The sequence below is a fragment of the Eschrichtius robustus genome, chromosome 8, assembly GCF_028021215.1.
Source record: "Eschrichtius robustus isolate mEscRob2 chromosome 8, mEscRob2.pri, whole genome shotgun sequence".
Lineage (NCBI taxonomy): Eukaryota > Metazoa > Chordata > Mammalia > Artiodactyla > Eschrichtiidae > Eschrichtius > Eschrichtius robustus.
In genome coordinates, this window is record NC_090831.1 from 2,258,403 (window position 1) to 2,277,499 (window position 19,097).

A 19,097-nucleotide genomic window follows, 5' to 3' on the forward strand; every position below is an offset into this window, starting at 1 on the left:
TGCAATAATAAGACTTGCAGTGACTTTGAGCTATGAAAGGTCAAACTGGAAGGAATAGAATCCCATAAAATTAAAACAAAGGAATGAAACAGGCTGAAATTAAAATGATTGTGGAAGAATATGGTGGCCTGAGATTAGTCAACATATAATAACGATAGAATGGGCTATTTTTGAAAAATCATAAAAAAATCTTTTGGGCTAACCCAATATAGTATATTTGAACCTATTTTAAAAACAGTGATCCAAGAAATATTTTGGAGTCATATGTAGGTCTGGCACTAATGAATAAAGATTACTGGATGTTCTGTATATAAGGCATTTAGACATACCGTGTTTCAATTAAAATGATGACACCATATTTTGGTAATATCTAATATATTTAATTTTGGCATAATAGTGATTTATTATGTAGTAATATTTCAAAAATATGCTTTTGTGTTTAACAAACCACCGAAGAGCTCAAAATAATGGCCTATAAACATGCTTTTGCTCCAAACACCAAGCTGCTATTGCACTGAAGGCAGTGAATTCCATCACGGGAGTTATAAGATCCAGGGCTGCAGATCACTGTGAATAAAAAATAAGTTAATAAGTAACGGTTTCCTAATGCCACGTAAATTAACTTTATATGGAGGATAAATTTTCAAAGAAGGTTCTTTTTTTTCTTTTTGTTTTTAATTGTGCATAGCATAAAATTTGCCATTTTAACCATTTTTAAGTGTACAGTTCAGTAGTGTTAAATGTATGCAAATCATTGTACAACTAATCTCCAGAACTTCTGCATCTGGGAAAAACTGCAACTCTATACCCATTAAAGATCTCCTCATTCCCCCTCTCCTAGCTCCTAGCAGCCACCATTCCACAATTTGTTTCTATGCGTTTGACTCCTCTAAATGCCTCATGTAAGTGAAAAGTTTTAAGTTTTCACTCTAATCCAGCTTAAACCAAGACTGTGACCTAAAACAGTTTTACTGACCACACGATGTTGACATCACAAGGCTGACTGGGCCATCCTGTAAGTTACAGAAGAAGCCACAAGGGGTCAAGAACCAAATGTGACTACCAGATGGTCCATAGTAACCACGATTTAGATGTATAAAGATAGCCTCAAACATGGGAAGGACTTGCAGATCATTTCTAACAATCCTCTGATTTCAAATCCTATTTCTATCATGGGCTAAAGGTGTAATTCTGGAAAAATTACTTAGCCTAAAACGTAACTCAGTTTGGTCATCCCTAACATAAGGACAATGTATACCATGAATACGTCACCACTGCTCCCTCTGCATGATGGAAAGTAAAGAAAGGCAGGAAGAAACCAAAGTCAAATACATTCTCTGCCATTGATTAACTTTGGGATCCTGGGCAAAGTAGTCAATTCTCTTAGTTCTAGTTTCCTTATTTGTAAAAACAGGTACAGTAACAATCAAGTCATAGCATTATTGTGAGGACTGAAACCAGATGACTTAGATGAAAAGGCACCCAGCATGTGATGGGCACTCAATAAATGCTTAACCCTGTGCATTGCGGGGTTGCTGCCTCTACTCACCTCTTCCACTGGGGGGGGGGGCGGGCATCAAGGTCATGGGATGCCATCAGCCCCTAATTGGGTTGGAGTCTCTGACTAACCTATTGCAGATGTGGTCAGCCAAGGGATCACAAAGATGTCAGTAACAGCACATCTAAGGCATGGGTATCATGGGCCATCAAAAAAGATTCTTTTTCTAGCACCATGATTTAATAATACATGTCACTGACTGGATCTGGGTCATATTATATTATTTAATTTCTTATTCTTTTTAAAATATATTTTTTCAAATTGGGAAATATCTTAACCGTCACTCAGAAAAAGTATTTTCCATTCTAGGTTCCACAGAGTTCCTCAAGTTTTAATAGACATTTTATTTGGGAATTAATGTTCCAGATGGAAAAAAAAATTGGTAAACAAAGTTAAATAGATTTATTTGCTGCAGTAATAAGAAGAGTGTTTAAAGTGAAAATGTATGTGGTAAAATTCTAATGATATAATATTTCTCAAAGGTGTGTGATAATGGTACACTTTCTCTCAAAACACATATTAATATTTCTTGATGCACAAATATGGAAAGATTTAGTGAATGTATTGAAAGTGTCAAATCATTACATATGGAAAAGAGAAACCTGCATGCAGTCTTTACACACAGACTTTATACATGACTGTTACAAACAGAACTGATACTGGCATAAAATCATCTAAACCAAAGTTTAAATAAATAATGATATTCTAATAAATGTTCTTATAATTTAAAAAACCTTCATAATATAGTACGTTATACCACAGAGCCCTTATCTGTAGCACTCTCTCCTAGGATATATCCTGAAATATTTTGTTCTCTTTTAAGTGGAATTGAGGAAAAATGCTAAAATGTTATTTAAATTTAAAGTACAAAATTAGTGAACTTTTCTTCGAGGTCTGAGTCTCAGTGAGTAGAACATCTCCCAGCTACAGTTATGAGAGCAGCCTGATTAAAACTTGATTATTTCAATAAGAAGAGAAGGAAGCATTGGTGACTGATTGGTATCGACACATGAAGAAATAAGTAAATACAGGAAAATACCTTAATGAATTTTGGATAAGGAATAATTCCTTAAAAAGGGAAGTGACTAGCCATAATAGAAAATAATTGATACATGTGGTATTAAAATTAAGAACTTAAAGTAACAATAGTAACAATAGTCAAGCAAGAAAACTAGGAAATAGTTGCAGCTATATAACCAACAGAGGACTACCATTCAGAAAACACACACAATTCATATAAATCAATGAGAAAAGGACAGAAAATAATAGGAAAAACTTAACCAAGGAGGCAAATTCTTGTGTACTGAAAACTACCAAAAATTGCTGAGAGAAATCAAAGACACAAATGGAAAGACATCCCATGTTCATTTAATATTTAATATTGTTAAGATGTCAGTACTACTAACTATCCATGAAATCTCTATCTATGAAATCTCTAGCTTCTATGAAAGCTCTATCAAAATCCCAGTGGTGGCGTTTTCAGAGATAAAAAAATTCATCATAAAACTCATGTGAAATCTCAAGGGACTCAGAATAGCCAAAACAATTTTGTAAAAGAATAACAAAGTTGGACATCTCACACTTGCTGATTTAAGTACTACAAAGCTACAGTAATTTCAGTGGTCTGGTACTGACATAATGACAGAATTACAGACAAAAAAAATAGAAATAAACTCCCAAATAATTTTTAACAAGGATACCAAGATCATTCGATGAGGAAAGGACAGTCTTTTCAACAAATGGTTGAGCAAACTGGATATCCACTTGAAAATGAATGAGGCTGGACTCACCTTACACCATATATACAAAAATTAACTCAAAATGGATCAAAGACCTAAACATAAGAGCTAAAACCATGAAATTCTTGGAAGAAAACATAGGAAAAAGCTTTATGACATTAGATTTTACAATGATTTTTTTATATGACACTGAAAGCATGAGGACAAAAGACAAATAATTAAATTGGACTACATCAAAATCGAAACTTTTTCTGCACACTTGAACCAAGGAAAGGCCATGTGAGGACAAAATGAGAAGGTGGCCCATTATGCCATCATCAAGCCAAGAGAGAACTCACCAGAAACGAATCACCAGCACCTTGAACTTGGGCTTCCAGCCTCCAGAATTGTGAAAAAAATTTTTGTTTAAGCCATCCAGTATATGGAATTTTGTTATGGCGGCCCAACCTAATACAGTATTTATCCAAAAGAACTAAAAGTAGGATCTCGAAGAGATATCTGCACACGCATGTTCAGTGCAGCATTATCCACAATAGCCCAGAGGTGGAAGCAACCCTATGTCCATTGACAGATGAATGGATAAAGAAAACATGGCATACACATGTGGACAACGGAAATGTGGTACATTAGTGCCGGGCCACCTAATATGATGTTAATGTGGGAATGTGAAATTATAAAAAGTACTGCGAAATGGTATGAAAATGTGTGATGGTCACATACTACACATGTTGGAGGTGGGAATGTGATACATATACACACACATACACAACAGAATAGTATTTAGCCTGCAAAAGGAAGGAAATTCTGACACATATTACAACATAGATGCCAAGTGAAATAAGCCAATCACAAAAGGACAAATGCCACATGATCTCATTTACATGAGGTACCTAGAGTAGTCGTCAAATTTACAGGGACAGAAAGAAGAAGGGTGGTTGCCAGGGACTGAAGGGAGGGCAGAATGGGGAGCTAGCGTTTAATAGGTATAGAATTTCAGTTTGGGAAGATGAAAAAGTTCTGGAGATGGATGGTATTGATGCTTACACAACAATGTGAATGTGCTTAATTGTCACTAATTTGTACCTTTCAATATGCTTAAAAGGTTAAATCTTATGTATATTTTACCATAATAAAAAATGTGATGCATTACATAATCATCAGATTGCAAATATTTAAAGTTTGGTTATGCCAAGAATTGGCATAGATGTAGACAGGATCTGTCCTACACTGTGTTGTAAAAGTGTTTTCTAAATTTTTTGTATTAACCCAATCTGACATATTTTAATGAATTGCTCATCTTATGATCCAATATTAGCTAAAGACCTAGGATATACAAACAAAAATATTCACAACACCATTGTTTGTCATAGTAGAAAAATTGAGAAGTAGGAAGCAATTTCAACCAACAATAAAACAGATATATACTCCTTGATATATTCATAAAATAGAATATTATACAGAAAAGAAAATTTTTAAAAATTGTGTTATAACCACAAAAATGTGCATGAATCTCACAGATACAATTTGCAATACTGTGAATCTGTTAAAATAGCCTATCATTGGATAGGTTCTCAGACTGGATTTTTAAAAATCCAACTTTATGCTGTTAATGTAAAAATGTAAATTTTAATCAAATTAATCTACACCTGCACTGCACTCATAAATAAAACTTCAACTACAATTTTATTTTATATAACTTGACAAATCAATTTAAAATGGACAACTTCTAAAAAGAGAAAAGAAGGTGGTTTACCCTCTCTATACATCAAGACATTAATTACCACAAACAGTAAAACAAAAACGAGGACCCTTTAAAAGACAAATATATTCGTGTGTATGTACATATATGTGTATATACATACAAATGTAGGTGTGTGTATATATGCACCATACATTATAAGTATATATATGTGTACGTATACACACACACACACACACACACACATGGTATGTACCCTTATTTTATGGACCTGAGAGTAAAGAAACAAAATTTGAAATTAATAAAATAAATTATTAGAGAATTTTTTCCTGGTTGTGAGGCAGGTAAGACTTTTATAAGAGAAAACAAATAGAGAAAATAAGCAATAAGACTTATAAAATATTAAACAAAAAATAATGTACTAAAGACAATGTCCACAATGTTAAAAATCAAGTGGCCAAGAATTCTAATTCTAGCTTATATTGAATTAATCAATCTGAAGAAAACACTTATAACATCTGCAAAGAGGAAACATACACTATTTGACAGCCTTGAAGAGGTAGCAAAGACAGGCAAATGGGTAAAAGTATTATTATATATTTCAGCAGTGGGTACTCACCACGCTATGTGGTGCATGGGTGGCTAAAACTGAAGGAAAAATTATGTCTACTTGGTTACAAAAAATGAGAGGACAGCCTTCTAGGCCACCAGAAAATATAGAAAGTAATGGGAGAAATTCAAGGAAACAGGTAGAAACAGAAGCAAGAACTCTAAAATCTCATATAAACTCCATGCAGATCACTGGCTGATGTGAGACCTTCATATTAGTCAATGATATTGCAAGAAGTTCAAAACCAGAAAGAGTTGGAAAGCTGAACAAACTGAGAAGATGGTGCCTACAATGGGAGAGACAGTTTAGATTTTGAATATAGCATATTATTAGACTAAATAATAAACACTCTTCAGAGCAAAAATAAGCCAGAAGACTCTACATAGCACTACCAATAAAGTTTAGCATATAATAAAAATTATTAGATTTTCAAAGACACAGAACACTAACTCATAGTCAAGAGAAAAAACATCAATAAAACATTCAAAATAACAGAGGCGTGGTAATTAGCAGATAAGGACTTTAAAGCAGCTAGCATAAATGTATTCAAAGACATAAAGGAGTGAATTATTATAATAAGTAAACTGATTGAAAAATCTTATCAGAGAGATGGAAACTATAAAGCACAACAACTGAAAATTCTAGACCTCAAAAGTAAAATATTTGAAGTAAGTAACAAAACAAAACAAAACTGGATGTGCTTAATAGCAGAATAAAGACAGAAGTAGAATATGTTAGTAAGTACAAAGACATACCTATAGAAACTGTCCATTGTGTAGAAGAAAGAGAAATAAGAGTTTAAAAAAATTGAATAGAGTAATATCAGCAAAGATACTGGCAGCTCCAAATGACAGTCCCAACTAAAGAAACATGAAAATAATCAAGCAAAAACTCTCAGAATTTTTGAAATTTTTGAAATGAAAGAACTCTAAATTTTTGAACTCTAATTTTTGAAATGAAAGAACTCTAAAAAGCAATCAACATATAGGAAATAGTAAAATGGCAGAAATAAGTCCTTTCTTATCAGTAATTACTTTTAATGTAAATGGATTAAATTCTACAATCAGAAGACAGAAACTGGCAGAATGAATATTTATGATCCAACTGTATGCAATCTGGAAGAGACTCACTTTAGACCAAATGAAACAATTAGGTTGAAAGTGAAAAAGTGGAAAAAGATATTCCATGGAAACTGTAATGAAAAAAGAGCTGGCACTAATTCAGATTAAATAGACTTTAAGTCAAAAACTGTTATAAGAGAAAAAGGAAATTACATATTCCTAAAAGGATCAAATCATCAAGAAGATATAACAATTATAAAAATATACACACCAAACAACAGGTACAGAAAATATATAAAGCAAACACTGGCAGAACAGAAGGAGACATAGTTCTACAGTAATACTTGGAGATTTCATTACCTCTCTTCCAATAATGAATAGAGTTTCTAGACAGAGGATCAATAAGGAACTAGAGGACTTGACAACACTATAAACCAACTAAATTAACAGACGTATATAGAACACTTCACTCATAGCAACAGAATACCCATCTTTATCAAGTACACATGGAATATTTTCTAGGATAGATAATATTTTAGGACACAAGACAATTCTTCATAAATTTAAAAAGAATGATATCATACAAATCACAACAGAATGAAGCTACTGAAGAAATCAGTAACATAAGGAAAAGTGGAATGTTCACAAATATGTGGAAATTAAACAACACATTCTTAAAAGGCCAAGAAGATAAAGAAGATATCAAAAGAGAAACTGGAAAACATATTGAGATGTATTAGAATGAAAGCATAACACACCAAACCATATGAGATTAAGTGAAAGCAGAGGAACATTTATTAGTAATAAATGCCTATATTGAAAAAAAAGAAAGATCTTAAATCAATAACATAACTTTACACCTGAAGGGATGAGAAAGCAACAAACTAAATCTACAGATAGCAGAAGGAAGAAAAAATTTTTAAAGATTAAAGTGAATATTAATGACAGAATTTAAAAAATAGAGAAAAGCAAGGAAAACAGAAGTTGATTTTTATAAAGACTAAAAGGATTGACAAACCTTTAGGTAGACTGAGAAAAGAGAGAAGAGAGAAATTTCCAGAGTCAGAAAGAAAGATGGAACATCACTACCAAACTTACAGAAATAAAAAGAATAAGCCAATTTTAAGAAAAATTATTTGCCACCAAATTAGGTAAGCTAGAAAAAAAATGAAAAATACCTGGAAACACACGTGTTACAAAAACTGACTGAAGAAGAAATAGAAAATCTGAAGAAATCTATAACAAGTAAAGATATTGAGCTAGTAACTGAAAACCTCCAATAGTGAAAATATCAGGGTGAGATGGCTTCACTGGTGAATACTACCAAACAGTTAAAGAAGTATTAAACCAATTCTTCTCAAACTCTTTCAAAAACAGAAGAGGAGGAAACACTTACTAATCAATCTGTGATATCAGCATTGCCTTGACATCAAAGCCAGATAGAGTTATTACTAAGACAAGGAAATAAATGTCAATATCTCTAGAATGCAGATGCAAACATCCTCAACAAAATACTAACAAGCAACTTCCAGCACTATATTAAAGTATTATTCACCATAATCAAGTGGGATATACCCCAGGAACTGCAAAGGTGGCTAAACATATAAAAACCAATCAAAGTAATATACTATACAAATAGAAGGGGGAAAAAAAAAAAACTACATGGTCATCTCAATTGATGCAGAAAAAGAATTTGACAAAATCCAAAATTTTCATCATAAAAACACTCAACAAACTAGGAACAAAATGGAAAAAAATTCAATCTGATAAAGGGCTTTTATGAAAAACCCAAGGCTAACATCATCTTCAATAGTGAAATATTGAAAGCTTTCCCCCTAAGATCAAGAACAAGGTGAGGATGTCCTAAAGAAAGTTCTAGAGAGAGCAATTAGGCAAGAAAAATAAAAGGCATCTGAATTATAAAAGAAAAAGTAAACTAATTGTAGATGACATGATTGTGTGTATGTATACACACACACACACACGGAGAGAGAGAGAGAAACCTGTGAATACACATATACACATGGTACTAGAGCTAATAAAGGAATTCAGCAAAGTTGCAGGATACAAGATCAACACACAAAAAGTGGTTATGTCTATACACTAGCAGTGAAAAATCCCAAAAGAAAATTAGAGAAGCAATTATATTTACATGATAATCCACAAAAAATCTAGATGTAAATTGAAGCAAGAAGGTTGAAGACTTGTAAAATTAAAATTATAAAACACTGCTGTAAGAAGTAAAAGAAGACCTACAAAAATGGAAAGACATCCTATGTTGGAGAAGTGGAAGACAATATTGTGAAGATGACAATACAATCCAAAGGAACCTATAGATCAATGTATCCTGTATCAAAATCCCTCAGGTCTGTTTTGAAGAGAGGGAATGATGATCCTCAAATTCACATGGAATTGCAAGGGGCCTAAAATATAGAACATAGTTTTGAAAAAAGCAAACCTAGAGTACTCACACTTCTAAATTTCAAAACTCCCTACAAAGCTACAGTAATCAAAACAGTGTAGTACTAGAAAAGGAGAGAAGGTACACTAATGGAATAGAACTGAGAGTCCAGAAATAGCCACAGACATCAGTGGCGAACTGATTTTCAACAAGGATGACAAGATCACGCAAGGGGGAAAGAACAGTCTCTTCAGTGAAAAGTCCTGTGACAACCAGATAGCCACATGCCAAGAATACATTTGGACCCCTAACTCATACTGTTTTCTAGAACTTACCTCAAATCATCAATGTCCTCTTTGAAAAAAATGAAAGGGGTAAATTTTTCACAATTTTAGATTCCGTAATGTTTTTTTAGAAATGACACCAAAAGCATCAGCAATAAAAAAGAAAATAAACTGAACTTCATAAAAATATAAAACTTCTGTGCACAAATGGACATTATAAAGAAAGTGAAAAAACTCTCTGAGAATAGATAAACATTTGCAAATCATACACGTGCTAAGGTCTGAGTATAAAGAATATGTAAATAGCCCTTAGAACTCAACAACAAAAAGAAAGAAAACCCAATTTAAAAAATGAACAGAAGACTTGCCTAGACATTTTTCTGAAGATATACAAGTGGCCACCACGTACAGGAAAAAATGCTCAACATCATTAGTCTTTTGGGAAATGCAAGTCAATACTGAGACACTACTTCACACACAAGGATAGCAATAATTTTTTTAAAGGAAAATAACAAGTGTTGTTGAGAATAGTTACCCTTATATATTATTAGTAGCACTGTAAAATTGTGCAGGCACTGTGCTGAATAGTTTGAAAACTGCTCAAAAAGGTAAACAGAGGATTGCCTGTGTATAAAGTATAAAAAAACAATGCAATATTATTCAACCATAAAAAGGAATGACATACTGATACATGCTACAATGTGGTTAAATCTTGAAACATTAGGCTAAGTGAAAGAAGCCAGAGAAAAAATGACACATATTGTATCTTTTCATTTCTATGAAATATCCAGAATAGAGAGAGAAGGCAGACTGGTAGTTGTCAGGGGCTGAAGGTAGAGAAAAATAGGGAGTAACCGCTTAATAAGCACAGAGTTTTTTTTTGAGGTGATTAAAATGTTTGGGAACTAGGTAGAGGTGGTGGTTGCACAGCACCGTGTACTAAATGCCACTGAATTATCCACTTTAAAATGGCTTTATGTTATATGAATTTCAACTTAATTTAAAAATGAGTAGAGCTTCATGTGACCCCTGGGCCAATATAAATTGGTGTAACATATGTGTAATTGATAACCAAAAAGGGAAGACAGAGAGAATAATGCAGAAAACAATAAATGACATATATGACCCAAAAGCCTAGAATTTAACAAAAGACATAAATGAATAATCCAAAAAACTCTGCAAACACCAACATGAAATGTACAAAACCTCCACCCCTACACACAACATAGTCAAACTGCTATAAACCCCGAGTAAAGATAATCTAAATGCTATGGAGTAAAAAAGATGACACATTAAATGCAGGGTGCGAGAGGGAAGAAGTATGAGTAGCAGCTCACTTCACACTAGAAGCAATAACTGCTAGAAGGCAGTGGAATATTATTCAGTGCTAAAAAGAAATACTACTAAGTGAAGGAAGTCAATCTGAAAAGGCTACACACTGTATGATTCCAACAATATAACATTCAGGAAAAGGCAGAACTATGGAGACAGTAAAAAGATCAGTGGCTTGGGGATAAAGAAGAATGAATAGGTGGAAAGCAGAGAAATTTTAGGGTAGTGTAGCTACACTGTATGATACTATAATTGTAAACATATGTCATTACACATTTGTCCAAAAAACCACAGAATGTACAACACCAAGAGTGAATCCTAATGTAAACCATGGACTTTGGGTGATGATGATATTTCATTCATTGTAGATTCATCAATTACAACAAATGTATCACTCTGCTGAGGGATGTTGAGCGGTGGAGGTTAAGCATGAGTGGGGCCAGGGGACATATGGAAAATCTCTGTACCTTACATTCAAATTTGCTTTGAACCCAAAACTTCCTAAAAAATAAAGTTTATTTAAAAAACGTGAAAGGTAAAAAAAGACATTTGGTAATACAATTTAGAGACATTGTAGACAATAACCCTGCAGTACAAGTAAGGCTAAAAGAAGTTCTTTAGTCTGAAGAGAACAGTGACCAGATAGAATAAAGGAAATGATTTACCATCTTGCCTGAAACAACTGAAACATAATAACCATAGAAAGACATGGAAAATGGTTTTCAAGAAACTGGACATCAAACCACAAGGGACAGTGATCCCAAGGGACATACAGGAAACAAAATATTGATATATGAGCTCTACAACTGTTGTAGATTATTGCTTTCAGTGAGTTTCTAAATTATGGCAAAGGGAACTGAGGTGGAGCTGAGTTCTTCCCGGAACTGAAGAGACAAAGCTGAAGTCCAAGAAGACGAATGCAGCTAGTGTTCTTCCTGTGAACCAGAAAGGAGATACTGTGGAGACAGAGAACTCTGGAGATGAGCAGAACATCTCACTTGATTATATAACAGAAATCAGCATATGTGTCTGAGGAAGCTACCTGAATCTGGGGAAAGGACCATCAACTTTGACAACTTTATAGGAAAGGGTGCTTGGCAATCACTCAGGCTAAGGAACAGTGTCTGTTCCCAATAACCAGAATAGAAAATTCATATTCAAAAGGCATTGGGCGGAGCACTTAGGAAAGTAGTGGAAAATGATCAGCTTTAGACTGAATACTGAACCAGAAACACCAATCAGATTAGAAAAGCAAGACATGAAATGATCAAATTGTTTTCAATAATGTATTAACTGCATGTGAAAAAAAGAAGACAAAATTCACAGGAATACAAAAATATGCAGTACCAAATAAGGTAAAATCACAGTGTTTGGAATCTACACAAAGATTACTAGGCATGAGAAAGAGGCAAGAAAACACATAATAAAGGGAATAATCAAACAATAAAACCAAACTAGAAAAAAGGAGGTGAAATACTTGTATACTAAAAACTACAAAACATTGCCGAAAGAAACTACAGGAGACCTAAATAAATAGAAAGTCATTCTGTGGTCATGGTAGGAAGACTTAATATTAAGATTTCAACATTACCCAAAGCAATCTAGATATTCAATGCAATCCCTATGAAAATTCCAACAGCTTTTGTTTTAAAGAAACTGAAAAGCCATTCCTCAATTCATAGTAAATTGCAAGTGGCCCTGAACAGCCAAAACACAATCTTGAAAAAGAAGAACAAAGCCAGAGGACTCATACTTCCCAATTTCAAAACAGACTACAAAGCTCCAGTCATCAAAACAGATAGACCTACAGACCAATGGAACAGAAATAAACCTATTCATTTATTACCAACTGATTCTTGATAAGGGTGCCAAGTCCATTCAATGTGAAAACAGTAGACACTTCAACAAATGGTGCTGGGAAAACTGTATTTCCACAAGCAGAAAAATGAAGTTGGATCTCTACCTCACACTATATACAAGTATCAACTATGACTTAAGTAAAGAGCTAAAAATTCCTAGAAGAAAACATAGGGCTAAATCTTCATGTCTTTTGGTATGACAACAAATGATGAGATATGGCAACAAAGTTAAAAAATGGATAAACTGGACTTCATCAAAATTTAAAATTTTATGCGTCAAAAGACATTATCAACAACTTTGTTAAATGGCTAAGCAGAAATGTTAACAGGGTCTATCTCTTTCTGGCACAAGATATAAGCACTAATCATAAGAAAGCTGGAGTGATTATATTAATATCTAACAAAGTAGACTTCAATGCAAGGAATATTATCAGGAATAAAAAGGTGTATCATTACATAATGATGGAGAGTCAAGTCATCAAAAAAAGTAGCAATCCTAAATGCCTATTTACATAATTACTGAGTTTCAAGATACTTGGAAGAAAATAAAGGAGAAATAGTCCAATCTACAATATCAGCTGGGAGCTTCAACATTTCACTCTTACAAATTGATTTAACAAGTGGAAACTAGAACAATAGAAATACAGAAGACAACTTCTACTTAAATGCCAGAATAAACTTATTATTCAAGAAGACATGGAAGATTCATCAAGATGTGCCATATCTTGAACCTTAAAACACTTCTCAAAACAACTAAAAGATTCAAAGTAATATAGAGCATGCTTTCTAAACAGAAAAATTCAGTTGGGAATCAACAATATAAAGATACACTGGAAGTGATCAGTTATACGGGAATTAAACAGAATACTATGAAATGAGCCCTGGGACAAATAAAATTACAAAGAAAATTAGAAAATATTTTGCACTGAGTGAAAACTTAAAAATAAATAAAATTAGTAGGATGAAGGTAAAACAATGGTAGGGAAAAATGTATAGCCTTAAATACTTATGTAAGAAAAGAAAAAGATATAAAATCAATGTATTGATAGTATGCTGCTCCCTTAAGAAACTAAAGAAAGAAGAGCACATTAAGTTTCAGATGAGGAAGAAAGCAAAAAAATAAATAAATAAAAGAGCAGATATTAATGAAATAGAAATCAAATGAAAAATTCAATAAACTAAAATCTGGCTCTTTGAAGAGACTAATAAAACTGATAAACCTCCAGCTAGAGCTTGTAAAACAGAAATAAGACACAAAACAAAAATAATAAGAAGAATGCCTGTTTTTATTTCCATTCAACACTGTATTGGAGGACCTAGTCACTCCGATAAAGTAAAAGAAAAAAGGGCACAGATATCAGATGAAGAAGTAAAACTGTTATTTGCAGATGATATGTTTATTCTTGTAAAAAAATACAGGGTCTACAAAATAATCATGATATCTAATCACTGAATAAAACAGACATATGGGATCCAGGTTAATATTTAAAAATCAATATGCTATAGTAATTCAAAAACACAGAGCAAGCAAAGCAATTTTTTTAATGTAATATGGTAATAAAGCTTCATTAATCAAGACACTTTGGTATTGGTGAAATGATAAACATAAGGATGAATGGAGCAGAATTAAACCCACATGAATATAGTCAGTTGAATTTTTGACAGAGGTACCAAGGAAAGTTTAATGACAAAAGAAAAGTCTTCAACAAATGGTGCTGTATCACCAGGATAGGTTATCTGTATTGTAACAAATGATTATTGACCCTTACCTCATACCAAATAGAAATATTAACTCAATATCTATCATAGACTTAAATGCACAACCCAAAAGTACTAAACAAAAAGCACAGTAGAAAATCTTTGTGACCTTAGGGTAGGAAAATGTTTATTAGAACACAAAAACACATGAACCACAGAATAAAAAAAAATTAATAAATTGGACTTCTTCAACGTTTTGCTTTGAAAACAAAAATGTAAGCCACAGTCTGGGAAAATATATTCACAGCACATATATCAGAAAAAAACTTTTTGTCCATACTAAATTAAGAACTCTTACAACTCAGTGAGACAAACAACCCACTTAAAAAATGGGAAAGATATCTGAACAGATACTGTGCAAAAGAATACCAATATCCAATAGAAACTTGAAAATATCTTTTAAAAAGGAAAATTAATTAAAACCACAATGAGATACCACTACACATACACACATTGGAATGGCTAAAATTAAAACAGTGACCATACTATGCTTTGGAAAGTATTTAGAACAACTGGAACTCCACAACTTTGCTGGTAGAACATGAAAATTGTACAGTCACTTTAAAAATAATTTGGCTTTTTTTTTTATAAAGTTAAACATACACTTACCGTATGACCCAGCAATCGCAATCATAGGTATTTTCCCAGAAGAACTGAAAACACATGTCCACACAAAGACTTGTACAGGAATGTTCATAGCAGCTTTATTTGTAATGGCCTAAAACTGGAAACAACCCAGATGTCCATCATCAGGTGAATGGATAAATGAAATGTGGTATATCCATACAATGGACTACTACTCAGCAATAAAGAGGAGCAAACTATTAATACATGCGATAATACTGACGATCCTCAAAATTATGCCGAAAGAATTCAGACAAAGATTATATACTGCATGATTCCATGTATTAAAAATTATTAAAATGCATGCAAACATATAGTGATGCACAGGATATCTGCATTTGCTTGGGAATGGATATTGAGGGAGGATTGATTACAAAAAGGCATAAGCAAAATTCAGGGTTACGGCAGAGATCCTCTTCTTGATTGTTGTGATAGTGTCATGGATGTATATGTGTCCAGGTCATTAAACTGTATAATTTCAACATGCGTACTTAATTGTATGTCATTGTTGAGCCCAAACAAAGCAAGCTGTAGAGGTTATTTAAGGCAAGACGCCATTTATTATCATGCAAACCAATACTATTTGTCATTGTTGATTGCCTCAATAAGAATTAAAAGTATAAAATCCTGGATTGGGGTAAAAATATCCAATTCTGATAATGAATATATCTGAGCAGAAGAGGAAGACAATGAATTGTTGAGGCCTTCACAGGAAGCTTCAGCTGTGTCCTATTTAAATCACTTTAAATCTTAGGATACGAAGCAAGTAACAGAATATGAAATTTGTTTGGAATGGGTGATATGAACATACTTGCTTATAACATCATTTTCTATATTTCTAGATGTTTGAAATATAACATTATAAAGAAAAATTTTATTTCCAAAGAGTGATAATAAATCAAAGACACACACACACATACACACACACATGCATCGTTCCCTGAAAACCAAAACTAAACAAGCTTCAAGGTGCAGATAGCTTCAATGAGGTATTGAGAGAAAAATTATATAAATTTTACATAAACCATTCAGAAAAAGCAAGAAGAGGGAACGACTGCAATACATTTTTAAAACAGCAAGTGCCCTAATAATAAAATTTTGTAAATATTTCCAAGAAAACTATAGACCAAAGTTCCTCATGGATATAGACACAAGAATCCTTAAGTAAATGTTAGCATATAAACCTCAGCGATATGTAGAAATTATGAATGATGATCACATATAGTTTATATTAGATGTCAGTTTATACAAAGTTGGTTTAACTTCTATGTATCGATCAATGCATCATAAAACATGATAAAAGATACAAAACATACGATCATCTCAATGGTGTATATAAGACATGACAAAATTCAATCTCCTTCATGATGAAAACTCAAAATAAATAGAGAATGGAAGGGAATTTCCTTCATCAACCCCATTAATGGCATTTTAAAAGCTGCCAGCTAGCATCACAGCTAACAGGGAAAGCCCGTGGGCCCTGATAGTTGGAACAGGAAAAGAATGCCAACTCTCACAACTTTTGGCGAGCACTTTTCTGAACATTCTAGCCAGACTAACTATATGCTAACATATAGTTCTAAAAAGTAAATTCTTAGAACTATAAGTTTTAGCAAGGCCACAAAATACAAGGTCAATATTTCTAGAAGAAAATAGGAAAAATTCTTCATGAATTTGGGGTAAGCAGAAATTCCTTGGATGGACAAAATATCTTTGGTTCCTTAAGAAAAAAATTAAGAAACTTAGTTTTGTCAAAATTAAAACCTATGTATTTGAAAGACACCACTAAGAAAGTAAAACGAATATATATGGACCTGTTTCCAGAATACATAAATAAACCTTGTAAGTCAATATTTAGAAGAATAATAACCTGAAAAAGGGTAGAGGAAATGATGTGAACAAACAGTTCACAAAAGAACATATGTGAATGCTCACAGAGAACATGAGAAGATATTTGGTATCGTTAGCTATAAAGTAAATACAAATTATATCACAAATAAAATAGCACTACACTGATTAAAATTTAAAAGATGGACAATATCAAGACTGCAAGAATGTGAAACAACCAGAAATCTCATACACTGCTTGGTGGACATGCAAAATCATACAACTACTTTGTAAAAGTTTGGGAGTTTCTTAACAGTTAAAAATACTCTACCATATTATCCTAAAACTTAACTCTTATGCATTTATCCAAGAGAAATGAAAACATAGGTCCACAAAAAACTTACACAGAAATGTTCATACAAGCTCTATTCACAATAGCCAAAAACTAGAAACAACCCATAAGGCCTGTAAAAAACTGAATGTATAAATAAACAGTGGTAAATTTAATAAGTAGTTGTGATTGTGAAGTAGCATAAGGGGACAATTTGGGGAATGGAAATTTCTATATCTTCATAGTGGTATTGGTTAAATGGATGAATACACTTGTCAAAACTCACTGAACTGTACAATTAAAATGTGCACATTTAAAAATGAGTGTATTTATGACACCTTAATAAAGTTGATTAAAAAAAATTTCCCACAAATACTGCATGATCTAAAATAGTCAAATTCACAGAGGCAGGAAGTAGAATGGTGGTTCCCAGGGGCTGGTGAGAGGGAGAAATGAGGAGATATTACAAAGTTTTAGTTATGGAGGATGAATAAATTCTGGAGAACCAAGTAGAGCAATATGACTCTAATTAACAATATTACATTGCATAGTTGAAATCTGGTAAAAGGGTAGATCTTAAATGATCTCACCATACACACACACACACACACACACACACACACACACAAAATATATATATATATATATGTAACTATGTGAGGTATGGAGCATGATGGATATGTGAATTAGCTTAATTGTGGTGATTATTTCACAATGTATACATATATCAAAACATCAAGTTGTATATCTTAGATACATAAAACTTTGTCAATTATACCACAATTAAGATGAAAAACAGACACAGAGATATAACACATTTATGAATTTGAAGCCACCTTCTCCCCAAAACATAATCCTATCAGGCTTACTGAAAATGAAAACTGACCAGCTGATTCTAAAATGAATAGGGGAATATAAGGACCTTGTGACAGACTGTATTTCCCAGAGATGGCTAACAATATATCCATCCCATTCTACACATTCTTACAACTGTGACCTTGTTGAGCAGTAGAATCCATCCAGGTCACCTCCTCTGTTCCTAAGTGGAACTTTGTATGACAGAAGTGACACCAGCTGACTTCTGAGGCTAGGTCATGGCTTTCTATTGTTGTCTTAGGACATGAGCTTTTAGATTCCACTGCCATACTGTAATGTAACAGTGCCCAGTGCTCACACAGGGCCAGTTAGTGTGTATAATCCCATGAGTTAGTATGGAAACACTCAAGAATAACAGGCTTATGGCCAGAGTAAACAGAAAATTCTCACCTCTATAGCAGAGAATGACTCGCCTAGACTGAACATTGGTTCAGCCAAATAAATTACAAGTAAGACCAGAAATAACCAAACTGTTTCCAAACAATTTTTCTGTGTAAGAACAAAATTCAATAATGCAAAAATATAAAAATACAAAAATATTCAATGCCAAACAACAGAACATTCACAAATATCTGGGATTCAGTGAAAAATTACTTGGCATGAGGGAGACAAGACTATATGACTCACGATAAGAAAAAAAGTTAATTGCAATCTACCCTGAATATGTGGAAAAGGACATTAAAAAAAATTAATGTAACAATATTCCCTATATTCAAAACTTAGAAAGCCCAGAGATAAACCCACGCACCTATGGTCAACTAATCTATGACAAAGGAGGCAAGGATATATAATGGAGAAAAGACAGTCTCTTCAATAAGTGGTGCTGGGAAAACTGGACAGCTACATGTAAAAGAATGAAATTAGAACACTCCTTAACACCATACACAAAAATAAACTCAAAAATATTAGAGACCTAAATGTAGGACCAGACACTATAAAACTCTTAGAGGAAAACATAGGAAGAACACTCTTTGACATAAATCACAGCAAGATCTTTTTTGATCCACCTCCTAGAGTAATGGAAATAAAAACAAAAATAAACAAATAGGACCTAATGAAACTTACAAGCTTTTGCACACCAAAGGAAACCATAAACAAGACAAAAAGACAACCCTCAAAATGGGAGAAAATATTTGCA

At 33.0% G+C, this 19,097-nt stretch overlaps 1 protein-coding gene across 1 annotated transcript in view; it reads right to left on the minus strand.

Annotated features, from left to right (window-relative positions):
• Positions 1–472: 472 nt before the first annotated feature.
• ZPBP (zona pellucida binding protein) overlaps positions 473–19,097 on the minus strand; it is a 94,723-nt gene continuing 76,098 nt past the window's right edge. Inside the window, exon 8 of the mRNA XM_068550132.1 lies at positions 473–567. Coding sequence (XP_068406233.1) covers positions 473–567 — 95 coding nt within the window. The remainder of the gene's footprint in view (positions 568–19,097) is intronic.